Source organism: Notolepis coatsorum, assembly GCF_963971535.1.
Source record: "Notolepis coatsorum genome assembly, chromosome: 13".
Lineage (NCBI taxonomy): Eukaryota > Metazoa > Chordata > Actinopteri > Aulopiformes > Paralepididae > Notolepis > Notolepis coatsorum.
Genome location: NC_140177.1, coordinates 285,432 through 312,334, shown reverse-complemented (window position 1 = coordinate 312,334; position 26,903 = coordinate 285,432). Strand labels below are relative to the sequence as shown.

At 44.7% G+C, this 26,903-nt stretch overlaps 1 protein-coding gene across 1 annotated transcript; it reads left to right on the top strand.

The window, feature by feature from the left end:
- Window positions 1-106: 106 nt before the first annotated feature.
- On the top strand, window positions 107-26,285 carry hsd17b8 (hydroxysteroid (17-beta) dehydrogenase 8). Its single transcript, XM_084328135.1, has 9 exons — window positions 107-179; window positions 1,305-1,507; window positions 9,901-10,017; window positions 13,374-13,469; window positions 15,542-15,627; window positions 16,900-16,984; window positions 19,154-19,196; window positions 25,872-25,946; window positions 26,133-26,285. The coding sequence occupies exons 1-9, from the start codon at window positions 134-136 to the stop codon at window positions 26,150-26,152; spliced, it is 771 nt and encodes a 256-aa protein (XP_084184261.1). The 5' UTR covers window positions 107-133; the 3' UTR covers window positions 26,153-26,285.
- Window positions 26,286-26,903: the final 618 nt, after the last annotated feature.

Here is a 26,903-nt window from a genome sequence, read left to right as displayed (position 1 = left end):
GATAACGTAGGCTCCGTTGTGTGTGTCCTTATGACACCCACTGGGTTTATATACTAAATCTAAAAAAGAAAACGTGTCCTAATGCGCCATCTAGTGGACGAATACAGAACAGCAAAGCTTCCTGAAAACCACCATGGCCGCCTCCTCAAGACTCATATCAAGGTTGACACTAGTCACGGGTCAGTTTCTTTTGGCCTCTTATGCATTTAAAATGCAACCTACTACCAGTTCGCAGGCCTGTTTCTGTCATTCAATTGTGCTTTATCCTATTGGTAGTTAGATAGTAGTTTGTTAGTTAGCAAACCTTAGCTAGCCTTGGAGACCAGCTGGCAGACTAGTAGTAGTGTTACACATTTTTACAAACTAAACGTTGCGAGTTTGTGAGACACTCGTCTCATTTTCTCGTTAGATTATTGCTTTTTCAATGTGGAAGGTGCTTATGCTGCCTTTATGTTCACAGAATAAAGTCGCAATAGATAAAACATAAATAGCTTTGCCCTGATGTAAACAAGACGAAAGTCTTTCTCTGGTCTGCATCCCCTTAACAATTGTGTGTATTTAGCCGTACTGTATTGTACCCATTCTGCAATCTGTTAATACAATTTTCAATCAATCAATCAAACAAACAAATTAATCAAATCAAATGAATAATATCTGTCCCCTTTTTATGGTATTTGTCTCAGGGACCCCCGAGAAGAAAGAAACAAGGCATGCTTTGGTTGTTCTGAGATAACTTAGATTAGATTAGATCAATGTATTGTCATTATGCAGCACAATTTGCACAAGTACAGTACGACAACAAGAGGTTTGGCATCCAACCAGAGTGAAAATGTAACAGTAAAGTGCAATAGTAATATACAATGTACAGGTGATTAAACTGAGTATAAAATATATAAATTAGTACTACTGAGTAATAATGCTAATCAGATGTATGTACAGAGTTGTAGTATTAATATGTACAGTGATACAGGTATAAACACACTACTATGATTAAGTCATACTGGCCAGCAGCGTAACTAGTAAGAGTAGGTAATGAATTTGTACAGGTATAGATATAGTATCTACAGATATGTAAAAAAGTGTACAGACAGATGTATCACTCAAACCATTTCCAGAAACCAGTTTCCCTGCAGGTGGAATGAGTAGGGTATATCTGCAGTGCCGCAACCCCCAGCTTTGCGGCACTGCAGATATATGCTATTGGGTGGAATGGCTACTACCTTGTCCTTCCTTCCCCCGTGTCCTACTGAGGTCCTGACGCTCAACCCAATAAGTGAGCCTGTGCTCTTCTCTCCCCCGGCCAGGAGGGGGCAGCGGTATCGGCCGGGCGGCGTGTCAGCGCTTCGCCTCTGAGGGCGCCTCGGTGGTGGTCGCCGACATCAGCGAGGAGTCGGCCAATCAGACGCTGGGGAGCCTGCCGTGTGACGCCAGAGGCCAGGAGCACATGGCAGCCGTGGTGGACGTGTCGTCCAAGGAGAGTGTAGAGAACCTGGTCTCCAGCATTCAGGTGTGTAGAGAACCTGGTCACCAGCCTACATGTGTGTAGAGAACCTGGTCACCAGCCTACAGGTGTGTAGAGAACCTGGTCACCAGCCTACAGGTGTGTAGAGAACCTGGTCACCAGCCTACATGTGTGTAGAGAACCTGGTCACCAGCCTACAGGTGTGTAGAGAACCTGGGCCCTCATTCATCAACGTGACGTAGAAAATGTTCTATTTCCACACGTAAGCACAGAATTTAGAATGTGTGCACGCACAAAAGAAACGGGATTTACCACACGTGCGTACGCAGGTTCTACGCACACCTGTCATGATAAATATCACCTTGGCCCTGCGCCGAGGCTCGTGCACACTTTCACGTATTTGCATACCAAAACCACCCGATTAACCATATACGGTAATGGACACCCCCATGAAATGTGGAAGAATGGACTAAACCGAGGGAAGCGTGTTATGAGACAGGCTGACAGACGTGTACACGTACGGTGATGTCGGATATGATATCTATTAACCATTGCTGCCTGGGCAGCGCAAACACTAATAAAGACCGTGCTGGAATATGACTGCCCTTTTCCGTTTTGTTTGATTAATACCCAGGGATTAAAGTTCTCCTCAATTTTATTCCAAATCGCGACGGATTTTCCGTCAATCTTCTACCTGCTGCATATGATTTCTAGAGGCATACAATCTATTTTGATGTCAGTATTGGGTTAGCCTATATAAACAATAATACGAGAGCATATACAAGAACAATGAATCTCACTGCCATGTATGATGTAGCAGATACGCCATGTGTAGCCTATTATGTGATCAATACAAACTTGAACTTGAATTCCATCATGTCTGTGTGCGGGTCACTGCGGGAACTCACAAGGCTGTTGTCACAATGTAAATAAGAACGTGCACTGAAAAGTTACAGTATGTAGTTGGTTGATTATTTGTATGACAGTCAGTAAACCCTTGCAAAAAGTATCCGTTTTATTTAATGAATTGAAAACATGCAGCATGCCTTTCCTCCCGGCATGCAGCAACAACATGTATCAGGCAAATGCGCATCGCAACATTGACTGAGTGGAATCCCTTTCTATTCACATAACTGCATTTGTGATGGAGCTTTGACAGCTACAGTAACAGTCTATTGCTCGATCCATCTCCAATATCACGATGGACCGTGCCGGTGGCAAAGACCCGAGGGTGCCGTGGAGAGGACTTGAATGAATTCCATCATCATATTTATATGTTGTGTCTGTCCACTATGTTTGTTACTTTGTTATCCCCCCCCCCTATCTATGTAAAGCGACCTTGGGTCTCTTGAAAGGCGCTATATAAAATGAAGCTATTATCATTATTATTATTATTATTATTATTATTATTATTATTATTATTATTATTATTATTATTATTATTATTATTATTATTATTATTATTATTATTATCACATCTGTGCGGGAGCTCACAAATAGACTGTTAGTCTCAGTGAAGTTTCAACGGAGGTCATCTATTCTAACCAACAAATTGAAGTAGAAAGCATTTCGTGACCAATCTTATTTGGAAACATGACACACAAAATAATTCGCTTTTTATTTGAAACAATATTTAATCGCGTTTGGAGGTTGGTGTTCTGCGTCTGCCCCCCGTGCCAAACAAGCAGGCCAACCTCTTGTTCGCGTGTGAGCCCGTTATAATTACACTACTGTCGCTATTTTACAATGAACTATAATGAATTACGGGTCATACAGAACACGCGCCAGTGTCTTTATTTCCGCGTTGAAACGAATGCATGTACTGAGGAGCGCTTATGCCGTAGTAACGATATTCTACCACTGGGCGTCAGCGTAAATATAAGCACGAAGTCAAGTTCAAGTTGAAATTGATGAATCCCACTCTTTGCTTAGAAATGGTCGTACGCACAGCTTATAATAATAATGACTTGGATTTATATAGCGCTCTTCATGGCACCCAGAGCGCTTCACAGAGTCCATTATTCGTTCATACACAGTCATACCGGTGGTGGTAAGCTACAATTGCAGCCAGAGCTGCCCTGAGGCAGACTCACGGAAGCGTGGCGAATAATCAACGCCTACGGCCCCTCCGACCACCACCAACATTCATTCACATGCATACACATTCATACGAGGCAAGTAGGTTAAGTGTCTTGCCCAAGGACACAACGGCAGTGGGATGGACATGGGCTTGAGCGGGATTCGAACCACCAACCCTTCGATCATTGGACGACCCGCTCTACCCCTGAGCCACGCCGCCCCATATGCATATCTGTGCATAAGTCACGTTGATGAATGAGGGCCCAGGTCTCCAGCATTCAGGTGTGTAGAGAACCTGGTCACCAGCCTACAGGTGTGTAGAGAACCTGGTCACCAGCCTACAGGTGTGTAGAGAACCTGGTCACCAGCCTACAGGTGTGTAGAGAACCTGGTCACCAGCCTACAGGTGTGTAGAGAACCTGGTCACCAGCCTACAGGTGTGTAGAGAACCTGGTCACCAGCCTACAGGTGTGTAGAGAACCTGGTCACCAGCCTACAGGTGTGTAGAGAACCTGGTCTCCAGCCTACAGGTGTAGAGAACCTGGTCACCAGCCTACAGGTGTGTAGAGAACCTGGTCACCAGCCTACAGGTGTGTAGAGAACCTGGTCTCTTTTTGATCCACTTTTTCTCCTCCATTTTTCTATTTTTTCTCCCATCCCAATTTAGCCGTGCCAATTCTCCCTTCCCCTGTCTTGATCGTTGCTCGCATGTGCCCCCCACTGGCCGGTCGTAGGGAGGATAGAAGCCCATCACATGTCCCCTCCGGTACATGTGGAGGCAGCCAGTCACATCTTTTCACCTGCCAGCGCGGACTCTCATTGGCGAGGAGTAACGTGTAGGAGGCTCACACTGCCCCCGCCATTTTCCTGTCTTTGCTGTGCAGGCGCCCTGACCGACCTGTAGGAGTCGCTGTTTACAACGACCAGACTACCACCCATCGACTCCCCTATCGCTGGCTCTGCCAATTGAGTCAGTATGACGGCCGGCCCAAGCCGGAGGCAACGCTGACAACCGGATTCGATAACGGTGTCTCTTGCGTTGGTGACGCGCAATGTCCGCTGCGCCACCCAGCTGCCACTTAGTGAACCTGGTCTCCAGCCTACAGGTGTGTAGAGAACCTGGTCACCAGCCTACAGGTGTGTAGAGCCCCTTTCGTGACTGATGCACCGTCACCGAGTGAATCCACAGTCACTTCCTAGCCCATAGCAAACCAACCTAGATTCACCATGAAGGACTGGTTCTGCCCGAACCGTTCGTTATACGTATAAGTATCACAGAGAAATTGCAAAGGTACTCACAGTTGCACAAGGGTTTCGGACAGAGATACGTGATGGTTTGAAAGCTCGGCGTTGCTAATAAACATTTTAAATATATATATATATTTTTTATCCACTCCTTATTTTTCTATTTTTCTCCCATCCCAATTTCGTGTTGCCAATTCTCCCCTCCCCTGTCTTGAACGTTGCTAGACTATGCCTCCCACTGGTCGGCTGTAGTGAGGATAGAAGCCTTGCATCACGTGTGCCCTCCGGTACACGAGGAGGCAGCCTGTCGCACCTTTTCAGCAGACAGCGCGGACTCTCAGTGGCGAGGAGTAACGCGTGGGAGGCTCACGCTGCCCCCCGATACTTCCTGTCTCTGCTGTGCAGGTGTCACCCAACCGACCTGTAGGAGTCGCTGTCCACAACGTCCAATCCCCACCCATCGACTTCCACCCGCTACCTCTGTCAATTGAGATAGTATGACGACTGGCCCAAGCCGCAGGCAATGCTGATACCGGGATTCGAGACCGGAGTCTCTTGCATTGGTGACGAGCGCAATCTCCACTACGCCACCCAGCCGCCCTATTTTAAATAATTTTTATAAACGCTTAAACATCGCTGAGGCAGCGTTGCATGCTGGGCGCACCAGGCATGTCACAGATGCAGAATAAGCGAAGAAGGCATTTTAATGCAATGCTGCCTCAGTGATGTTTACACGTTTATAATTTTTTTTTTTAATCTACTTTTTCTCCCCATTTTTCTATTTTTCTCCCGTCCCCAATTTCGTATCGTACCCTCCCCTGTCTCGAACGCTGTTAGGCCATGCCTCCCACAGGCCGGCTGCAATGTGGACGAAGCCTTGCATCACGTGACCCCTCCGGTACACGAGGAGGCAGCCGTCGCATCTTTTCACCTGCACAGCGCGATCTCTCAGCGGCGAGGGTCTGCGTGGGAGGGACACGCCGCCCCCGTTGCTTCCTGATTCTGCTGCGCAGGCGCACCAACCGACCTGTAGGAGTCGCTGTCCACAACGTCCGATCCCCACCCACCAGCTTTCACCCCCTAATACTGCCAATTGTATTAGTATGAACGACCAGCCAAGCTGGTAGCAATGCAGAGAGCTGGGCTCGAACCCAGCATCTCCTGCATTAGTGGCGAGCGCCTTGCCCACTGCGCCACTTAGCCGCCCCGTATAATTTTTTTTTTTAAATGTTTATTAGCAACGCAGAGCTTTCAAACCATCACGTATCTCTGTCCGAAACCCTTGTGCAACTGTGAGTACCTTTGCAATTTCTCCAGCCTACAGGTGTGTAGAGAACCTGGTCTCCAGCCTACAGGTGTGTAGAGAACCTGGTCTCCAGCCTACAGGTGTGTAGAGAACCCCCACGTTAACATATGATTTAGGACCAGGATTTTTACTTAATAACAAACATGACATAATCAAACAAGCAAGCTAGCCTGCTGCTGTAATTGCTAACAGCCAACGCTAGCGGACCAAGCTAGCATATTTCCAGGAACGAAAGCTGCACTTTACATCACACTGATGCTTGAAATGTGTGAACTTGGTGAAACAACATGGCAAACGTACAAGAAACGTTGCTACCATGAAACATCTCCGGTCTCAGAGACTGTTATGCTACCTGGCTAGCTAGCGAGCTGTACCCAGCATGCCGTTCAACAGTGTTAATAGGGTCCCCAACAGTTAACACAATATCTGCCATGCAATATCAGCATCTTATAGCTCTACCGCCACGCTGTAAACGATGGGAGTCACTCACCTTGTTTGCAGGGCTATAACTATTTAAATATTATAGCTATATCTGATACACTATTGCCCATTCGATATCGGGTATCTATCGTTCAAGATGTGGGAAAGTAATACTTTTTCCATTCATACATTCTCGTTTTATACCGTGGTGAATATAAACAGTTTTAGAGTGGTCTGGGGTATTTTCCTAGAACGCTAGTTATAGGCCCTGACGCATATTATACTTAATCCATTGGCATTTCGTCTCGATAGACGCTACAATTAAAAATCCAAATGCATATGATCGGTATATATTATTTTCCATAGGGCGGCTACGTGGCGTAGTGGGCAAGGCGCTCGCCACAAATACTGGAGACGCTGGGCTCGCCTGTTCGAGCCCAGCGCTCCACATTGCTTTCAGTTTAGCTGGTCGTCCGTACTAATACACATTGGCCGTATTAGGGGGTGGGAAACTGATGGGTGGGGATCGGGCGTTGTGGACAGCGACTCCTACAGGTCGGTTGGTGCGCCTGCGCAGTAGAATCAGGAAGTGTCGGGGGCAGCGTGAGCCTCCCACGCGTTACTCCTCACCACTGAGAGATCGAGCTGCGCAGGTGAAAAGATGCGACTGCTGTTACCTCAAGTACCGGAGGGGACTTGTGCTATGTATGACTTAGTCCACATTGCAGCCGGCTTGTGGGAGGCAAGAAACAGCGTCCGTGACAGGGGAGGGTTGAATTGGATGATACGAAATTGGGATGGGAGAAAATATAGAAAACGGGAGAAAAAGTGGATCGAAAATATTATGTTCCATCATGCATGAAGGAAATGGGGGGGGTCGTTTATGATTAATTGATTGTCAATAACGGCTTTCTTTAGTGCATCAGCATACGTTGATCAGATGGATTGCAATGAAAGAAATGGACAATCAAGCTGGAATTAACGTTAGATTGCTCTTACCTCCGGCCGATGATACTGCAGAAAAAATATTCCAATTATTTGATTGCCATCTGCTAGACCGTATGTCCATTTCGCCGACACCATAAACTCCAAAAGCTTAATGATTCTTGCGTCTCGAAGGCGATTCAATGCACTCGACTGTTCATCTGGATTCACGTTACAAGAAAACTGCGCTGGGACGACATTCACAGATGCACAGTCATACTTCCTGTAGAAAGTAAGTGCAACATCGGCCGAAATCCACCAGGTGGCGGTATCGGGCCGTTGCAATCGCAGACAGCGTGCCAGAGTTTCCCAGAGCCTTGCTGGATGAATTATGAATGGAAATAGCGAATAAAAGAAATAACGATCACAACAACAAGTTAACTCGATTGGACGGCAATAATGAGTTAACTAGTTTTTGGCGCAGAATGTGTTAATAGTGTCCCCTATCAATACAATACACATTGTAGGTGCTAGTAAAAACAAGGGAAATATATTTTTTGAGACAAAACGATATTCACATAAACAAATCGATTATGTTTTTGATTTTAACTATTTGCCCTACTACTACTATTAAACCCTCAACCATCCTTGGACTCTGTATATCACTCTGCCCTCAGATCCATCACTAATGATAGATACGACACTCATCACTGTGTCCTTTATGAGAAGGTTGGTTGGCTGATGGTATTTGTACAATTTTAAGGCTCTTACTACATCATTATTGATAAGCTACCTCCTTATACTACATCATTATTGGAATGGAATCTTGGAACCTATGGAACCCGTTCTAGTGACTGGCTGGTCCTTAACACTTTTAGCGCCAGGGGTCGCTGTTTACCTTACCGTTGAAATGCCATCGCCTTTTAACATGGGGATACGTGGCTGTGTCTGCAGGCCTAAAGCTATATTATATATTATAGCTATGGATCTAATAATATAGTCGATTGTCATTGAGTTTCTTCCGGTCAAGATGCAAAAAACTGATAATTTTTTCATTCATACATTCCCGTTTTATACCGTGGTAAATATGAGTATAGTTTTAGAGTAATGCTGTGTAATCACAGGAAACGCAGCTAAACAGCGTTTCAGTGCATTTCACTAGGAAGCGTGTCATTCCTCGCTTGGATCAACAATCAATCTGAAATCAACGCTAGATTATCGGTATTATGTTTCATCATGCATGCATGAAAGGGTGGGGGTTTCTATGCTTCGATCATCACCAACGGAATATGTTACACAGTACATTACAGACACATGCTCCGATCGCGGGGAAGGAATTATCGGATCAATGCAATATTGATACCATATAGTCCTTACAATGACCAGGATCTGTCCCGAAAAGAATATTCCAATTATCTGATCGCCATTCCAAATACTGATGTCGATTGTGTTGCCAACGTAATCCAGCACTGAGCATTATCCGGGGGGGGCCGACCCTCGTCAATGCATGTGTTATAAGCGCTTCGCCTGCCCGGCTAGTTAGACTCCGCACGCAGGCCGGCCCACACACCAAGCCACATAGTTTCAAATGGAGTGCAATCGCGGCAGGCGTCGGTATTGGACTTTTGCTATTTCAGACCCATTCCCAGTGATAACACACAGCTGCCTGCATGTTTATGAATGGAAATATCAAAAAAAAAAAAAAAAAAAAAAAAGCGATGAAAACCCGACTATACTCTGGTTTTCGGGGGTCCTGGCGCTCAACGTTCGGCGAGTTAACCCGACTATAGTCGGGCCCGGCGCTCAAAGTGTTAAGGTCCAGTTTGCTCTGAACAGGGTAAATCTGCATTTTGCTATGATGCCCCTCTAGCTCATGGAATGAACTCCAACAATCAAGTTGTACATGTTTTAATTGATTTGTTATCCTTACTTTTGTCTCGCCTTGTTGTCTTATCGTTATAATTGTATATGTTGTGTGATTTTATGTCTTTTATTTTTGCTTAACTCTGTATGTTTTGCTTAACTCTGTATGTTTTGCTTAACTCTGTATATTTAGCTTAACTCTGTATGTTTTGCTTCACTCTGTATGTTTAGCTTAACTCTGTATATTTAGCTTAACTCTATATATTTTGCTTAACTCTATGTACACATGACGTGACTGAATGAGGGAAACCTCAGTTGCCTTTCAAGTTTAAATTAAGGTTTGAAATTAAATGAATATTTGAAAATCAATGCCCATCCCTAATAGCCAGTTATCCAGACCTCCTCTCCCCTCCTCTCCCTCCAGCGTCGGTACTTCCAGCCCCCCTCGGTGTGTGTGACTCCTCTCCCCTCCTCTCCCTCCAGCGTCGGTACTTCCAGCCCCCCTCGGTGTGTGTGACTCCTCTCCCCTCCTCTCCCTCCAGCGTCGGTACTTCCAGCCCCCCTCGGTGTGTGTGACTCCTCTCCCCTCCTCTCCCTCCAGCGTCGGTACTTCCAGCCCCCCTCGGTGTGTGTGACTGCAGCGGGCATCACCCAGGACGACTTCCTGCTGAGGATGAACGAGGACCACTTTGATAGAGTCATACAAGTCAACCTCAAGGTATTGAACTAAGCACCCCGTCCACTGAGTCCTAGACCACCTCTGGTAAAGTTGGACAAAAAGGTTTATTTTCAGTAGAACCCTCTGACTCAGGGTTCGCACAAGGTCCTTGAAGTGCTTGATAAAACATTTAAAAAAGTCAAGGCCTGGAATTCCTTAAACAGCCCATTTTTTCACAAGGTGCTTAAAAAGTGCTACAAAAAGAAAGTAAGTAAAAAAAAGTAATTAAGAAGTAAGTAAAAGTAAGTAAAGTCAATATACATATATACAATATACAACAAGTAAAATGAGTACCAGTGAGGTACAATGCAGAAATGAGATGTGGTACAAAACTTAGGATATGGTGCAAATGAGGTATGGATGTAGTGCAAATCTTTTTAATAATAGATAAATATAAAGTGTGTTAAATTGTCTAAAGTGAGTGGTAGGTGAGTTTGTTTAAAGTGAGTGTGTGTGGATGTGTGTGCAGTGAGTGTAGATGGCGCCATCTGGTGTAGATGATGGGTTGTTACATAGTGTCATTGTCATACAGGTGTCGTTCATATTAGCAAGGACTACAACTTCCTCTGGAGGAGGTGATGCCCCTTTTATTTAATTGATTAATTAACCTTTATTTAACCAAGGAAACTATAAAAATAAGGAAGGGCCATCACGTCAGAATACCAGCGTTCTATACAAAGGAAACTATGAAAGACGGAAGGGTCATCACGTCACCTGGAGAGCCACCTGATTAAGAGAATATTCAAAGACTCAAGCCACCCAAACAACTGCCTCTTTGCACTGCTGCAGAGAGGCAAGCGCTACCAGAGTCTCATGGCCAGTACAGAGAGAGTCAGAAGGAGCTTCTATCCCCAGGCAAGCGCTACTAGAGTCTCATGGCAATACAGAGAGACTCAGAAGGAGCTTATATCCCCAGGCAAGCGCTACTAGAGTCTCATGGCAGTACAGAGAGACTCAGAAGGAGCTTATTCTTTTTTTATCCACTTTTTCTCCCATTTTCTATATTTTTCTCCCATCCCAATTTCGTATCATCCAATTCAACCCTCCCCTGTCACGAACGCTGTTTCTTGCCTCCCACAAGCCGGCTGCAATGTGGACTAAGTCATACATAGCACAAGTCCCCTCCGGTACTTGAGGTAACAGCAGTCGCATCTTTTCACCTGCACAGCTCGATCTCTCAGTGGCGAGGAGTAACGCGTGGGAGGCTCACGCTGCCCCCGACACTTCCTGATTCTACTGCGCAGGCGCACCAACCGACCTGTAGGAGTCGCTGTCCACAACGCCCGATCCCCACCCATCAGTTTCCCACCCCCTAATACGGCCAATGTGTATTAGTACGGACGACCAGCTAAACTGAAAGCAATGTGGAGCGCTGGGCTCGAACAGGCAAGCCCAGCGTCTCCGCCATTCGTGGCGAGTGCCTTGCCCACTACGCCACGTAGTCGCCCCACTCAGAAGGAGCTTCTATGCCCAGGCAAGCGCTACCGGAGTCTCATGGCCAGTACAGAGAGACTCAGAAGGAGCTTGTATTTTTATAACAGAAAGTGTTGTATTGAGCCCATACCTGCCCCAGGGATGCTGAGAATCAACTGACCCATTTGATAATTGATACAGTGGTGTAAGATACTTGCCCTAATGATAAGGATAAGCGCTCAATGAAGAAACTCAAACCCATTGGCAAACACCTATGCTAATCATGGGGGGCAAATAAAAAGGTCATAATTTTCATTTCATTTAATATCAGAGACACTGAGGTTACCCTCATTTACAGTGACGACGAGCTTACAAAACACAAGTTTATCAGCAATTTCATACATATAGGCACAATAAATAAGAATAAACAATAAGAAATCAGCTAACGCAGTTACAAGTCGACACAGCGGTCGGAGATCATACTTTTAAATAAGAGAAGGAAGAACCTCGGGTCTATGGTCTCTAACTACACTCCCTCAAGACCCCTCCGCTCTACATCTTCTGGCCGCCTCAGACCCACTCTTATCCGAGCTCCAGGAGGGTCATCAAAGAGAAGCAGGCTATTCTCGGTCCTCGCCCCACAATGGTGGAACAATCTTCCCACCACAGTTAGGACAGCCGAAATCCGTCCAATCTTTCGCCGTCGACTAAAAACACACTTCTTCAATCAATATCTGAATTATTTTATTTTTTATTTTTATTAACACCAACCTTCTTACTGTCTTATACTATCATGCACTCTTCCTACTATACTAATATGTCTCTACTACTATGCACTCAACACTGCAGCACTCAAGTTCCACCACTGTTTGATGAACATTGTTCCTCAGCTGTAAGAGTTGTGCCCTTCCTGCTGACTTGTAAGCATCAGCTAAATTACTAAATGTAAAATGTAAATGCCTACACTGCAACTGCCAATAGTGGCACCCTGTGGCAGAGATGGGTAACTGCTCAGTGTTTTACATTGAGACAAACCAGGAGGATAAGATGACTGATAATACTGATAACCGTGATAATACTGATAACCGTGATAATACTGATAACTGTGATAATACTTTAATACTGCATAATGTGGTGTTATATTTTATATTTTTAACTTGACCTTCTCTGCCCAGCGACCTCCTGCAGAGTCTCACCTTCCATCCTCTTTCTGCCTTTTTACCCTACCCTCCAATCTCACCCAATCCCATTCAATCTAGTTTGCTGCAGCTCAGATGTATCCCCTTGCCCCACATTGCCTTTTATGTCTCTGTCTGTGTTTTGTGTATTTGTATGTTTGTTTTTGTTTTGCTGCCATTTTGGCCAGGTCTTGCTTGAAAAAGAGATCTTTGATCTCAAGTGACTACCTGCCTGGTAAAATAAAGGTAAAATAAATAAATAAAATACTATAATAATAATAATAACTCCTCCCCTTCCTGTCTCCTCCCACACCCCTCCTCTCTACTCCTACTCTTCCTGTCTCCTCCCACATCGCTCATCTCTACTCCTCCCCTTCCTGTCTCCTCCCACATCCCTCCTCTCTACTCCTCCCCTTCCTGTCTCCTCCCACATCCCTCCTCTCTACTCCTCCCCGTCCGGTCTCCTCCCACATCCCTCCTCTCTACTCCTCCCCTTCTTGTCTCCTCCCACATCCCTCCTCTCTACTCCTCCCCTTCCTGTCTCCTCCCACATTGCTCCTCTCTACTCCTCCCCTTCCTGTCTCCTCCCACATTGCTCCTCTCTACTCCTCCCCTTCCTGTCTCCTCCCACATTGCTCCTCTCTACTCCTCCCTTTCCTGTCTCCTCCCACATTGCTCCTCTCTACTCCTCCCCTTCCTGTCTCCCACATTGCTCCTCTCTACTCCTCCCCTTCCTGTCTCCCACATCGCTCCTCCCTCCTGCAGGGAACCTTCCTGCTCATCCAGGCCGTGTCCAGGGCCCTGGTTGCTTGTGGAGCTCCCAAAGGCTCCATTGTTACTGTGGGCAGCATTGTGGGCAAGGTGAGGCACTACTAGCGGTCCTGGCGGACATCTTGGTTCTGCTGGCGGACATCTTGCTTTTGCTGGCGAATGTAGTCTTGGGGGGGGGGGGTTAAAAAATATAGACATTTTCCCAACGTAATGGGAACTTAAGTTAATGGAAGTTAATATAATTTAATATATTAGACATTTTATGGAGTTTCTTTTTTGTTTTGTTTTTACATCACTGTTAACCTTAAAATTACATATCCAGGGAGCGTGTAGTCTTTTACCAACACACTTGCAGTTCCGCGTTCGGGTTCTGCGATCTGATTGGCCACTGACATTTCTCTCTGCGCCAATCGCGTTACGCCTAGTTCTGCTCTACTATCCTCAGTTAACGTAATTTATACAAATGGAAGTATTGATTTCGCCATAACGAATCATTAAAAAAAATATACCGTTAACTGGAATATGTTAGTTTCTTACACATATGTTGGATTATGTAATTGGTTTGTCATGACAAACCAATATAAAATCGCGAATTAACCGGTGGTTATCCTATAGCCCTAGTTATGTACATTTCAACAAAGTGGAGCCGCAGGGGATTTTCATAGCATACGCCTTCAAATCCAGCTAGCGTTGATGCTATTCAATGCTATCATACCCAAGTAACCCAACTAACGTTAATGCCATTCAGAATTTATTAACATAGCTACAACAACACAGTAACGTTAATATAATTACATGCATCATTGTTTACAATGAACAGTGGGGCTAATCGAAAGGACTGGACACGGACAAGCAGAAGGCGACGCATAATTTTTACTTCCGGTCAGGGGGAAAAGTTAGTTTAGGTTCGTGTTAACGTTAGATAATGTACAAAATAAACATATTTCGGGTGCTTTAGACGTCGCTCTTTTATTTTGAAACCCCCCGACCGGAAGTAAAAATGATGCGTCGCCTTCTGCTTGTCCGTGTCCAGTCCTTTCGATTAGCCCCACCGTTCATTGTAAACAACGATGCATGTAATTATATTAACGTTACTGTGTTGTTGTAGCTATGTTAATAAATTCTGAATGGCATTAACGTTAGTTGGGTTACTTGGGTATGATAGCATTGAATAGCATCAACGCTAGCTGGATTTGAAGGCGTATGCTATGGAAGTCCCCTGCGGCTCCACTTTGTTGAAATGTACATATAACTAGGGCTATAGGATAACCACCGGTTGGCGGCTACGTGGCGTAGTGGGCAAGGCGCTCGCCACGAAAAGCTGGAGACGCTGGGCTCGCCTGTTCGAGCCCAGCGCTCCACATTTGCTTTCAGTTTAGCTGGTCGTCCGTACTAATACACATTGGCCGTATTAGGGGGTGGGAAACTGATGGGTGGGGATCGGGCGTTGTGGACAGCGACTCCTACAGGTCGGTTGGTGCGCCTGCGCAGTAGAATCAGGAAGTGTCGGGGGCAGCGTGAGCCTCCCACGCGTTACTCCTCGCCACTGAGAGATCGAGCTGCGCAGGTGAAAAGATGCGACTGCTGTTACCTCAAGTACCGGAGGGGACTTGTGCTATGTATGACTTAGTCCACATTGCAGCCGGCTTGTGGGAGGCAAGAAACAGCGTCCGTGACAGGGGAGGGTTGAATTGGATGATACGAAATTGGGATGGGAGAAAAATATAGAAAATGGGAGAAAAAGTGGATAAAAAAAAAAGGATAACCACCGGTTAATTCGCGATTTTATATTGGTTTGTCATGACAAACCAATTACATAATCCAACATATGTGTAAGAAACTAACATATTCCAGTTAACGGTATATATTTTTAATGATTCGTTACGGCGAAATCAATACTTCCATTTGTATAAATTACGTTAACTGAGGATAGTAGAGCAGAACTAGGCGTAACGCGATTGGCGCAGAGAGAAACGTCAGTGGCCAATCAGATCGCAGAACCCGAACGCGGAACTGCAAGTGTGTTGGTAAAAGACTACACGCATCCAGCAACACTGCATTCATTTCTGAGTGATAGAAATAGCTATTCTATTCTATTCTATTACATTATATTATATTAGATCAGGTGTAATGTTGCCTCTGGTCTCTCTGTCTGTTACCAGGTGGGAAACGTCGGACAGGCCAACTATACCTCCTCTAAAGCAGGAGTGGAAGGGTTAACGAGAACGGCTGCCAAAGAGCTCAGCAGGTCTGACCAACATGACCATATATAGACATGTACATGACCATATATAGCCACGTACAACATGACCATATATAGACATGTACAACATGACCCTACAAAGACATAGACATGTACAACATGACCATATATATATATTAACATGTACATGACCTACATATATAGACATGTACATGACCTACATATATATAGACATGTACACATGACCTACATATATACACATGTACATGACCTACATATATACACATGTACATGACCTACATATATAGACATGTACTTGACCTACATATATAGACATGTACAACATGACCATATATATATATACACATGTACATGACCTACATATATAGACATGTACACATGACCTACATATATACACATGTACATGACCTACATATATACACATGTACATGACCTACATATATAGACATGTACATGACCTACATATATATATACATGTACATGACCTACATAGGGGATGTTGACCCAAGGGGATCAATAAAGGAATATCTTATCTTATATACACATGTACATGACCTACATATATAGACATAAACACATTGTTGGGGAAACTGTAGTTAAAGGTGCTATAGAGTAGCATTAGAGCACCAGCATGCCATTTGACCTGTGTATTTACCATGTGAAAAAATTTATTGACATTTTCGTTTTCTAAGCAGATATATACTCGGATTTTTTTTTTGCCGAACCACTGCTGCCTGGGCGCAGTGATTTCATCACCTCAAACGCCCAGTTTTTCAAAAAGCAACAGGGCTTTTGAGGTGATGAAATACAAAGGTCAGGTTTACAGGGAGGTTTTGGAGTTGTATTTGGAGGGTATTTCGTGACTGTTGGGAACTAGGCTACACTGGCACACCTACTTCCAGTGAATGACGCTAAGCTAGGCTAACGGTGCGGCTGTTCCCTAAGCCTAATGCATGCACAGAGAAGAAAATGGTATGTATCTGCTTGTCTAACTCCAGGGTAGATGGCAAATAAGCTAATTTCCCAAAAAGTTGGCGTGTTCCTTTAACTACATTACTACAAAAGAATGTAGTTTGTCAAACCTAATTCAACTGCATCCAAACTTCATACAACGGAAAATGTATGTAATGTAGCTATAATCAGGTGTTGGCTGGATGGATATGAGTTATAAAACAACTGCTCTCTCTCTCTCTCTCTCTCTCTCTCTCTCTCTCTCTCTCTCTCTCTCTCTCTCGCTCTCTCTCTCTCTCTCTCTCGCTCTCGCTCTCTCTCTCTATATATATATATTATATATAGGTTTGGCATCAGGTGTAACTGTGTGCTGCCAGGGTTCATCTTCACTCCTATGACTGAGAAGGTACCAGAGAAGGTCATCAGCAAGGTGAGACACTTTGATATAGCCGTCTCTCATGTTGTCTTGACCTAGTTTAAGCCCTCGTTTACTTCTTAAAGCTCATTTTAAGAATCCATGTTATTGTTTCGTCCAGGGCTGTTGATCCAATAAATAATCCATGTTATTGCTTCGTCCAGGACTGTTAATCCAGTTTATTGCTTCGTCTGTTGATTGAATATTCGCAACGTCTTAGGCCTGTTCATTGTCTTATGGACCATATCCAGGTGACGTCACAAATTTGAGGGTTCTCTCCGTGATTCCAGGCTTTTAGGGGGGAGAGCGTTGCCTGTTCACAAATATTGACAGAACTAATAACTATGATAATTCTTCAAATCTGTCTCTGGCTGCATTCATTCTTCCATGTCACCTCACGTGTCTTTGTTATGGAGCTACTTGTGGTGATAGTGATGCAACATGTCAACCGCACACATATAGCTTGGCATGACAGGAGGGGTTGGGGGGTAAGGAGAGTGACTCTTCCAGTCGTCCATGGAAGAGTGTAACATCATCTTCCAGTCATCCATGGAAGAGTGTAACATCATCTTCCAGTGGCTTTGGACAAACCAGATCTATGAACTTTTTTAATTACAATAGTATGTACCGGTATATACAACTTTCTGCAAAATGCATACATAAATACATCTATGTACGCTTATCCAGTGCAATAACTTGTGCAATACTGAAATGTTGTGCATAAGGGCAACGTGCTAATCTACCATTAACTAGGGATGGGCCGTTTCAACTAAAAGATAAAAACAGTTAGCTTAGCGTTATCTAAAAGATAAAGACAGTTAGCTTAGCGTTATCTAAAAGATAAAAACAGTTAGCTTAGCATTATCTAAAAGATAAAAACTGTTAGCTTAGCGTTATCTAAAAGATAAAGACAGTTAGCTTAGCGTTATCTAAAAGATAAAAACAGTTAGCTTAGCTTTATCTAAAAGATAAAGACAGTTAGCTTAGCATTATCTAAAAGATAAAGACAGTTAGCTTAGCTTTATCTAAAAGATAAAGACAGTTAGCTTAGCATTATCTAAAAGATAAAAACTGTTAGCTTAGCGTTATCTAAAAGATAAAAACAGTTAGCTTAGCGTTATCTAAAAGATAAAGACAGTTAGCTTAGCGTTATCTAAAAGATAAAAACAGTTAGCTTAGCGTTATCTAAAAGATAAAGACAGTTAGCTTAGCGTTATCTAAAAGATAAAAACAGTTAGCTTAGCTTTATCTAAAAGATAAAAACAGTTATCTTAGCTTTATCTAAAAGATAAAAACAGTTAGCTTAACGTTATCTAAAAGATAACATTTATCTGTATGATAAATTAGCTTTATCTAAAAGATAAAAACAGTTAGCTTAGCATTATATAAAAGATAAAAACTGTTAACTTAGCGTTATCTAAGGGTTGCGGATTTTAATTTTTTTTTTTAAACTTTGGCCATTCCCCTGGCTCTTTTATGTGTTTATCACATTTATACTGGTCAAGGATGACCGACAGAAACAGGCTGAAAGGGTTCAGATGGGGGGGAAGACACTCTGGGAAAGGCACGGCTGCAGTCGGGATTCGAACTCGCTAAGCCCCAGATCCGTGACGAGCACGGTTGTCCACGGCGCTGAAATAGCGCTCGCGGTACGTGGTGAGCTACTGGAGCTCCCCCGCGGATTTTCTTTTAACATTAGTTGACTGTATGAGTTGTCAGGTTAGGTGTTATTGTACACATTTTTAGGATGTGTCCTGTCTAGTGTACATGTCCATTTGTGTTTTTGTGCCTTTTATGTTCCATGTATGGACCACAATGGAAACAAGCCTTGGCTTTATTGTGTTTTATCCATTTTTGACCAGCGTATTGACACTGTTATTGTTTTGTCTTTTAAATGTTTGTACTACGATTGTGTCAAAATAAAGTATTCAATCAATCTGAAAGTTAAAAACAGTTAGCTTAGCTTTATCTAAAAGATAAAAACTGGTTCCTTCATTCAATAATTTTTGTCGTGAAATAGGTATTAAATTCTATTCAAAGTGGTCGTAACAAGGATCTTAAAAAGTCTTAAATTCAACTTGTTAAAACCTGCAGGAACCCTGTATCACCAACAGATGTCGCCAAAACAAACATAAATGTACCACTTTAACGTACCTTTCAAATTGTGTTTCATGTGTTTTACAGATGACCTCCTTAGTGCCTCTTGGGAGAATGGGTGAGGCTGCAGGTGAGATAAACACCACTCTGACCTCATACTGACCTCATACTGACCTCATAATGACCTCTGACCTCCCTCCGGTCCTCCTCCACTGCCTCCCTCACTGTCCCGACCAGTGTTGCGTTGCTCATATCAACACTGGTTGCACGCACGCTAATGCCGCGCCACGTGCACGCACGCTCCCGGGCGCATACGCACGCTCCCGCACATGCGCATAAATGTTCCCTCGCATAAGGACAGACTAAAGACAGTGCCTAATTGCCTCTACGAATGGAATGTAACACCTGACGACCGGCGCTATTGATATGCAAAGTAGCCAGGTGGGTACTGCGAGTTGGCGCATCAGTCTAGTGCAGCGCATTCCTGTGCATAGCTGTCAACCCTACCGGTTTTTCCGGTATTCTCCTGTTTTTTTAACCCTCTTCACGCGCTGTTCACGGCTCATGGATTGGTACGTATTTTGTACTTATTATTATTATTTTTTACAAAATGGCTGCAATTCTCCTCCGTGACGACAGGTGGCAGCAGTGTAGATTAGACCGTTATCACAGGAAGTCAGACCGTTGCGACCCGAAGAAGACAGCGACGCGACCGGATAAAGCTCAGAGCTCAGGGGAGAGAGTAGATGATGCACCGAGGCGGCCGCGGACCGAGGGTGTCAAATCAACTTAGCCAGTGTCTCTTGATTGCCCACTCTGTGGCTTTTGTCTCTGGAACAAAAGGTTTGCAAATCTTCTGTGGATAAAACAATACAAATGCAGGAATGTGTAAATGTGTTGGTTGGTGAACACTAACAGCCGTTTGCTCTGCGCCTCCACTGTCCCCTCCTGCCATTCCTCCACGGATAGCATGCCTTCACTGACGCCCAATTTCCTGAATGCGATTTATACATATAAATAAATTGATCCGTTTTAAAAGTTGTCGTGAATTGTCATGGTATGACAAATACAGTTACTGGTAACTCGCAGGCATTGCAGAGATATTGAGGAAAAACACAAAATCGCATTGGCTTTTTTTCTATCTAATTTTTCTCTGTAGAATGAATGAATGAATGAAAACTTTATTTAACAGATTGCAGAATGGGTACAATACAGTACGGCTCAATACAGACATACAGACATACTACACAGACATAATAGACACACACACTGTTCCAAAAATGATATTCCCATTTCCCACTGCTAAATTAATGACCATAGGTATTTTTTATAGCTTTTTCAGGAACATGGCATGTCTTTTTTTATCATGCATATCCTGTTACCTATATTTTTTTGCATTTTGCACAATCAATGCGGGCGTGACCACCTGCATTTCACTGTATGTGACAAATAAACCTCTTGATTCTTCTTGAGTTGTCGTATTAATATGTAGCCTACAGTGATGAAGGTATAAAGACACTGGTAATACATTGATTGATTGCTAACTTTAACAGATGGGTACAATACAGTATTGTGCAATACACAATTGTTAAGGGGATGCAGACCAGAGAAGGACTTCTTCCCCCATTTTCAATTCATCATAACATTTATGTATGAATTGTAAGATTTCAATAAATATGAACATGTTAATGCTACTACTACATAAACTGAATTTATACTGAATTTGTCTTACACTTAATGCAGGGATGTTCACAGCATTTCACTTTCAACCAGGTATCTGATTAATTTAATGTAGCAACTAGTTCACCCAGTCCTTGTTGGACTGATAACTTTAAGTGGTTGCCTAGTGGAGATTTAGGATTCACTGACTGTAGACTGTAAGAAAAAAAGCTGCAAGAAAACTAAATGTCTGGCATCTATGGTTTCCAAATACTGTCAAATTACAGTAAAATCAAATGCATTTACAGATTACAACCTTTATTTAATGGTTAATATTTTGATAAAGGGTAATTTACTGTATTTTTATAGCATTTACACTCTACACAGTAGGAAAACAAAATAATACCGGTTTTGACCAGCAGCGACGAGGCAGCTCCATTGGGAGGGGGCGGGGCCGGGTCGGATGGGGCGGGCTGAGGGGGCGGGGCCAGGAGAAGGGGCGGGGCTAAAACCTGCACGTTTTTTCAAATCGAAATGTTGATAGCTATGTTCCTGTGTGCACGCGCTTCTGCTCACAACTTTGGTTGCACGGCGTGCAACCCCGTCGCATCACTGGTCCCGACATCCAAATATATTTTTTTTTATCTACTTTTTCTCCCATTTTCAATTTCGTATCGTCCAATTCTACCCTCCCCTGTCTCGAACGCTGTTTGGCCATGCCTCCCACAAGCCGGCTGTAATGTGGACGAAGCCATACATTGCACAAGTCCCCTCCGGTACTCGAGGTAGCAGCCGTCGCATCTTTTCACCTGCACAGCACGATCTTTCAGCGTCGGGGGTCTGCGCTTTGGAGGGACGCCGCCCCCGTCGCTTCCTGATTCTACTGCGCCGGCGCACCAACCGACCTGTGATAGTCGCTGTCCACAACGTCCGATCCCCACCCATCAGCTTCCCACCCCCTAATACTGCCAAATGTATTAGTATGAACGACCAGCAAAGCTGAATGCAATGCGGAGAGCTGGGCTTGAACCACCAGTGCATTGGTGGTGAGCGCCTTGCCCACTGCACCACCTAGCCGCCTCCCGACATCCAAACTTAAAAACTTTGGTGATCGGGCCTTCTCTCGCACTGCACCCCGACTGTGGAACTCCCTCCCTCAGACCATCAGAGACTCCCCCACACTCTCCACCTTCAAATCTCGCCTCAAAATCCACCTGTTCTCCCTAGCCTTCAACCCCTCCATGCATAACCCCCCCCCCCCCTCCAACCTGATTGATGTTTGTTCCTGTCGCTAATATGGTTCTGTGTTATCTCATGCTGCTTTCCCATGTTTCCCCCGTGGTCTTATGTTCCTTTTTTGTTTCTTTGTTTTACTATGTTCCTCTGCCTACTGTCAGCGACTTCGGGTCCTTGAGAAGCGCTATATAAATAAAATTAATTATTATTATTATTATTATTATTATTATTATTATTATTATTATTATTATTATTATTATTATTATTATTATTATTATTATTATTATTATTATTATATTATTATTATTATTATTATTATTATTATTATTATTATTATTATTATTATTATTATTATTATTATTATATTATTATTATTAATTATTATTATTATACTGACCTCTAGGGCTGTCTTAAATACTTCGAAGCTTCGAAGCTTCGTTCGATGGCACAAGCTTCGAACATTAAAAAAAAATCGAAGTTAAAAAAAAAATAAAATAAAAAAGTATTATAATTTTATTTAATAAAAATAAAAGAAATTGTGCCTCAAATCTTGTGCCTCCATTCCAATGAAACGAAAGTAAGCGGCGCCTCGACTCCACCTCTCTACAACAAGCACGTGGAGATTATCTGTGTTGAAAACAACAAGGACATGTGCAGCAGACATGTCGACGAAGAAGTCGTCAGACGTGTGGTTACACTTTAAAATATGCAAAGACAATGCCCAAAAGGCAGAGTGGCAGATATGCCAGAAGAAAATGGCATATCACAACTCTACAACAACTTTGTTAAATCACCTACAAAAACGTAAGTATCGTTGTACACGACGGCGACGCCACACAAAACATTAATCAGGCTATGCCTATGCTGCTATGACTAATGTGTTACCAAGTTGGCTAATTTAATTGTAATCATCTGCTTTTGTAGGTGCATTGTCTGATATAATTATAAATTATAAATTAAATATAATATAATTGTTTGCTTGATAGACGAAGGTTGCAACATAATTATGTAATGTCATGTCGTTGGCTGTGAGAGCAGCCCCACTGCACCCAGGCAGCGCAGCCGAGTGAAACCTTGTTGGCTGCGTCACAGTCACGAAAGGGGCTACTTAATTAATTAATCCAATCCACTTTATTTATAGAGCACATTTAAAAACAACAAAGTTTACCAAAGTGCTGTACAAGTCCCACAACATAAGATAAAAAAAATAAAAATATTATAATTAATATATATATATATATATATTTTTTTTAAGCTTTGAATTAAAATCGAAGCTCGGCCCCGAAGCTTCAATTGCCAAAAAAAGCTTCGAAGGTCAGCCCTACTGACCTCATAATGACTCAGGTTTAGCCTAATAGAGCTGGGAGGTGTACTGAATATGAACATATGACCTCATGGATCTGTGTAAAGGTCTTTCTTACTGTAGCATTGTCAAACCATATATTTACATATTTAAAAAATAATAATGCATTTAAAAAATGCATGGGCTACTGTATATTTTTAAGTTAAGTCCTTGCAGTACTATTAAAAAAAAGAAGTTAAGAAAAATGTATTGGACTCTTGAATGGAATAGTCATGACCATTGTATTACAAGATAGAAACATACAAAAAGGAAATGTTCCTTCAGAGTCAGACAAGAAGGTAGATACTAGTTTTGTGTCGTAACCATTATTCTTTCTCTACCTCCACCATCCCTCTTTTTCTCCACCGCCACCCCTCCCTCTCTTTCTCCACCTCCACCCTCCCTCTCTTTCTCCACCGCCACCCCTCCCTCTCTTTCTCCACCTCCACCCCTCCCTCTCTGTCTCCACCTCCACCCTCCCTCTCTGTCTCCACCTCCACCCTCCCTCTCTTTCTCCACCTCCACCCCTCCCTCTCTGTCTCCACCTCCACCCCTCCCTCTCTTTCTTCACCTCCACCCTCCCTCTCTTTCTCCACCTCTACCCCTCCCTCTCTGTCTCCACCTCCACCCCTCCCTCTCTGTCTCCACCTCCACCCCTCCCTCTCTTTCTTCACCTCCACCCCTCCCTCTCTGTCTCCACCTCCACCCCTCCCTCTGTCTCCACCTCCACCCCTCCCTCTCTTTCTCCACCTCCACCCCTCCCTCTCTTTCTCCACCTCCACCCCTCCCTCTGTCTCCACCTCCACCCCTCCCTCTCTTTCTTCACCTCCACCCCTCCCTCTCTGTCTCCACCTCCACCCCCCTCTCTGTCTCCACCTCCACCCCTCCCTCTCTTTCTCCACCTCCACCCTCCCTCTTTCTCCACCTCCACCCCTCCCTCTCTGTCTCCACCTCCACCCTCCCTCTCTTTCTCCACCTCTACCCCTCCCTCTCTGTCTCCACCTCCACCCCTCCCTCTCTGTCTTCACCTCCACCCTCCCTCTCTGTCTCCACCTCCACCCTCCCTCTCTTTCTCCACCTCCACCCCTCCCTCTCTGTCTTCACCTCCACCCTCCCTCTCTGTCTCCACCTCCACCCCTCCCTCTCTGTCTCCACCTCCACCCCTCCCTCTCTGTCTCCACCTCCACCCCTCCCTCTCTTTCTCCACCTCCACCCCTCCCTCTCTGTCTCCACCTCCACCCCTCCCTCTCTGTCTCCACCTCCACCCCTCCCTCTCTTTCTCCACCTCCACCCCTCCCTCTCTGTATCCACCTCCACCCCTCCCTCTCTGTCTCCACCTCCACCCTCCCTCTCTTTCTCCACCTCCACCCCTCCCTCTCTGTCTCCACCTCCACCCCTCTGTCTTCACCTCCACCCTCCCTCTCTGTCTCCACCTCCACCCCTCCCTCTCCGTCTCCACCTCCACCCCTCCCTCTCTTTCTTCACCTCCACCCCTCCCTCTCTGTCTCCACCTCCACCCTCCCTCTCTTTCTCCACCTCCACCCCTCCCTCTCCATCTCCACCTCCACCCTCCCTCTCTTTCTTCACCTCCACCCCTCCCTCTCTGTCTCCACCTCCACCCCTCCCTCTCTTTCTCCACCTCCACCCCTCCCTCTCTGTCTCCACCTCCACCCCTCCCTCTCTGTCTCCACCTCCACCCCTCCCTCTCTGTCTCCACCTCCACCCCTCCCTCTCTGTCTCCACCTCCACCCCTCCCTCTCTTTCTCCACCTCCACCCCTCCCTCTCTTTCTCCACCTCCACCCCTCCCTCTCTTTCTCCACCTCCACCCCTCCCTCTCTTTCTCCACCTCCACCCTCCCTCTCTTTCTCCACCTCCACCCCTCCCTCTCTTTCTCCACCTCCACCCTCCCTCTCTTTCTCCACCTCCACCCCTCCCTCTGTCTCCACCTCCACCCTCCCTCTCTTTCTCCACCTCCACCCCTCCCTCTCTGTCTCCACCTCCACCCCTCCCTCTTTCTCCACCTCCACCCCTCCCTCTCTGTCTCCACCTCCACCCTCCCTCTCTTTCTCCACCTCCACCCCTCCCTCTCTTTCTCCACCTCCACCCTCCCTCTTTCTCCACCTCCACCCCTCCCTCTCTGTCTCCACCTCCACCCTCCCTCTCTTTCTTCACCTCCACCCTCCCTCTCTTTCTCCACCTCCACCCTCCCTCTTTCTCCACCTCCACCCCTCCCTCTCTGTCTCCACCTCCACCCTCCCTCTCTGTCTCCACCTCCACCCTCCCTCTCTGTCTCCACCTCCACCCTCCCTCTCTGTCTCCACCTCCACCCCTCCCTCTCTGTCTCCACCTCCACCCCTCCCTCTCTGTCTCCACCTCCACCCCTCCCTCTCTGTCTCCACCTCCACCCCTCCCTCTCTGTCTCCACCTCCACCCCCCCCTCTCTGTCTCCACCTCCCTCCCTCCCTCTCTGTCTCCACCTCCACCCCCCCCTCTCTGTCTCCACCTCCCACCCTCCCTCTCTGTCTCCACCTCCACCCCTCCCTCTCTGTCTCCACCTCCCTCCCTAGAGGTGGCTGATGTCTGTGTTTTCTTGGCTTCTGACGACTCGCGCTACATCACAGGAGCCAGCATTGAAGTGACCGGTATGCGACGTGGTGTTTTTTCTTTATTTCTTTTTTTTTTAACTATAATGTTTTTAGTTTTTTTTTTATGTCATGGGACTAATGTGTGTTCTAGTGATTTGTCACATCATATATTATTGTACTATTTATCTCTAAAAGTGTACCCCAAAATACCAAAAGTTAATAAAATGTATAATTTTCCTGCAGGAGGACTTTTCATTGGCTAAGCCAGCTGTCCATCACCCCGAGGGAGACCAAATGGAGGCTTTCCGTGCCTTTTAGTTCAGTTTCTGAATTGATTGTTTTGATTATTCAACCATGATGGCCATCGTGTACAATGTAAATACAATCTATGTGCAAATAAACCTATATTTGATTTGTAACTTCTGCGTTGTTTGCCGTGTTTACAGCGTTTTACTACACTTTCAGGTAGATTTCTCATATTTAGTATATAGTTAATGAGTTAATTATATAGTTTACAGTTTATTTTTCTCATATTTCTATATTCAGAGTTAATCGTATAGTTTACACTGTTTATTTTTCTCATATTTTTATATTCCGATAAACTTGTATTACCTGTATTTATGTCTTTCTTCCATTACCCTGCCCATACCTGTACCTCCCCCCCCCATGCTGCTAGTGCTATGACATCCAAATGTCCCCAAGGAGATCGATAAAGGAATATTTTATCTTATCTTAGTTGGGTACCTCCACACGTACACACGCACACACGCACACACGTACACACGCACACGTACACACATACACACGCACACACGTACACACGCACACGTACACACGTACACACATACACACGCACACACACACGTACACACGTACATACGTACACACATACACACGCACACACACACACACACACACGTACACACGCACACATGTACACACGTACACATACACACGTGTACACGTACACACGTGCACACACAAAATGTAAGACAGATGGATTTTAATGTGAGT

Coding starts and splice junctions, on each gene's coding strand:
- hsd17b8 (XM_084328135.1), top strand. CDS start 134: ATGGCCGCCTCCTCAAGACTCATATCAAGGTTGACACTAGTCACGG. Junction 16,985..19,153: donor CAGAGAAGGTCATCAGCAAG/GTGAGACACTTT, acceptor TGTGTTTTACAG/ATGACCTCCTTAGTGCCTCT. Junction 19,197..25,871: donor GAGAATGGGTGAGGCTGCAG/GTGAGATAAACA, acceptor CTCCCTCCCTAG/AGGTGGCTGATGTCTGTGTT.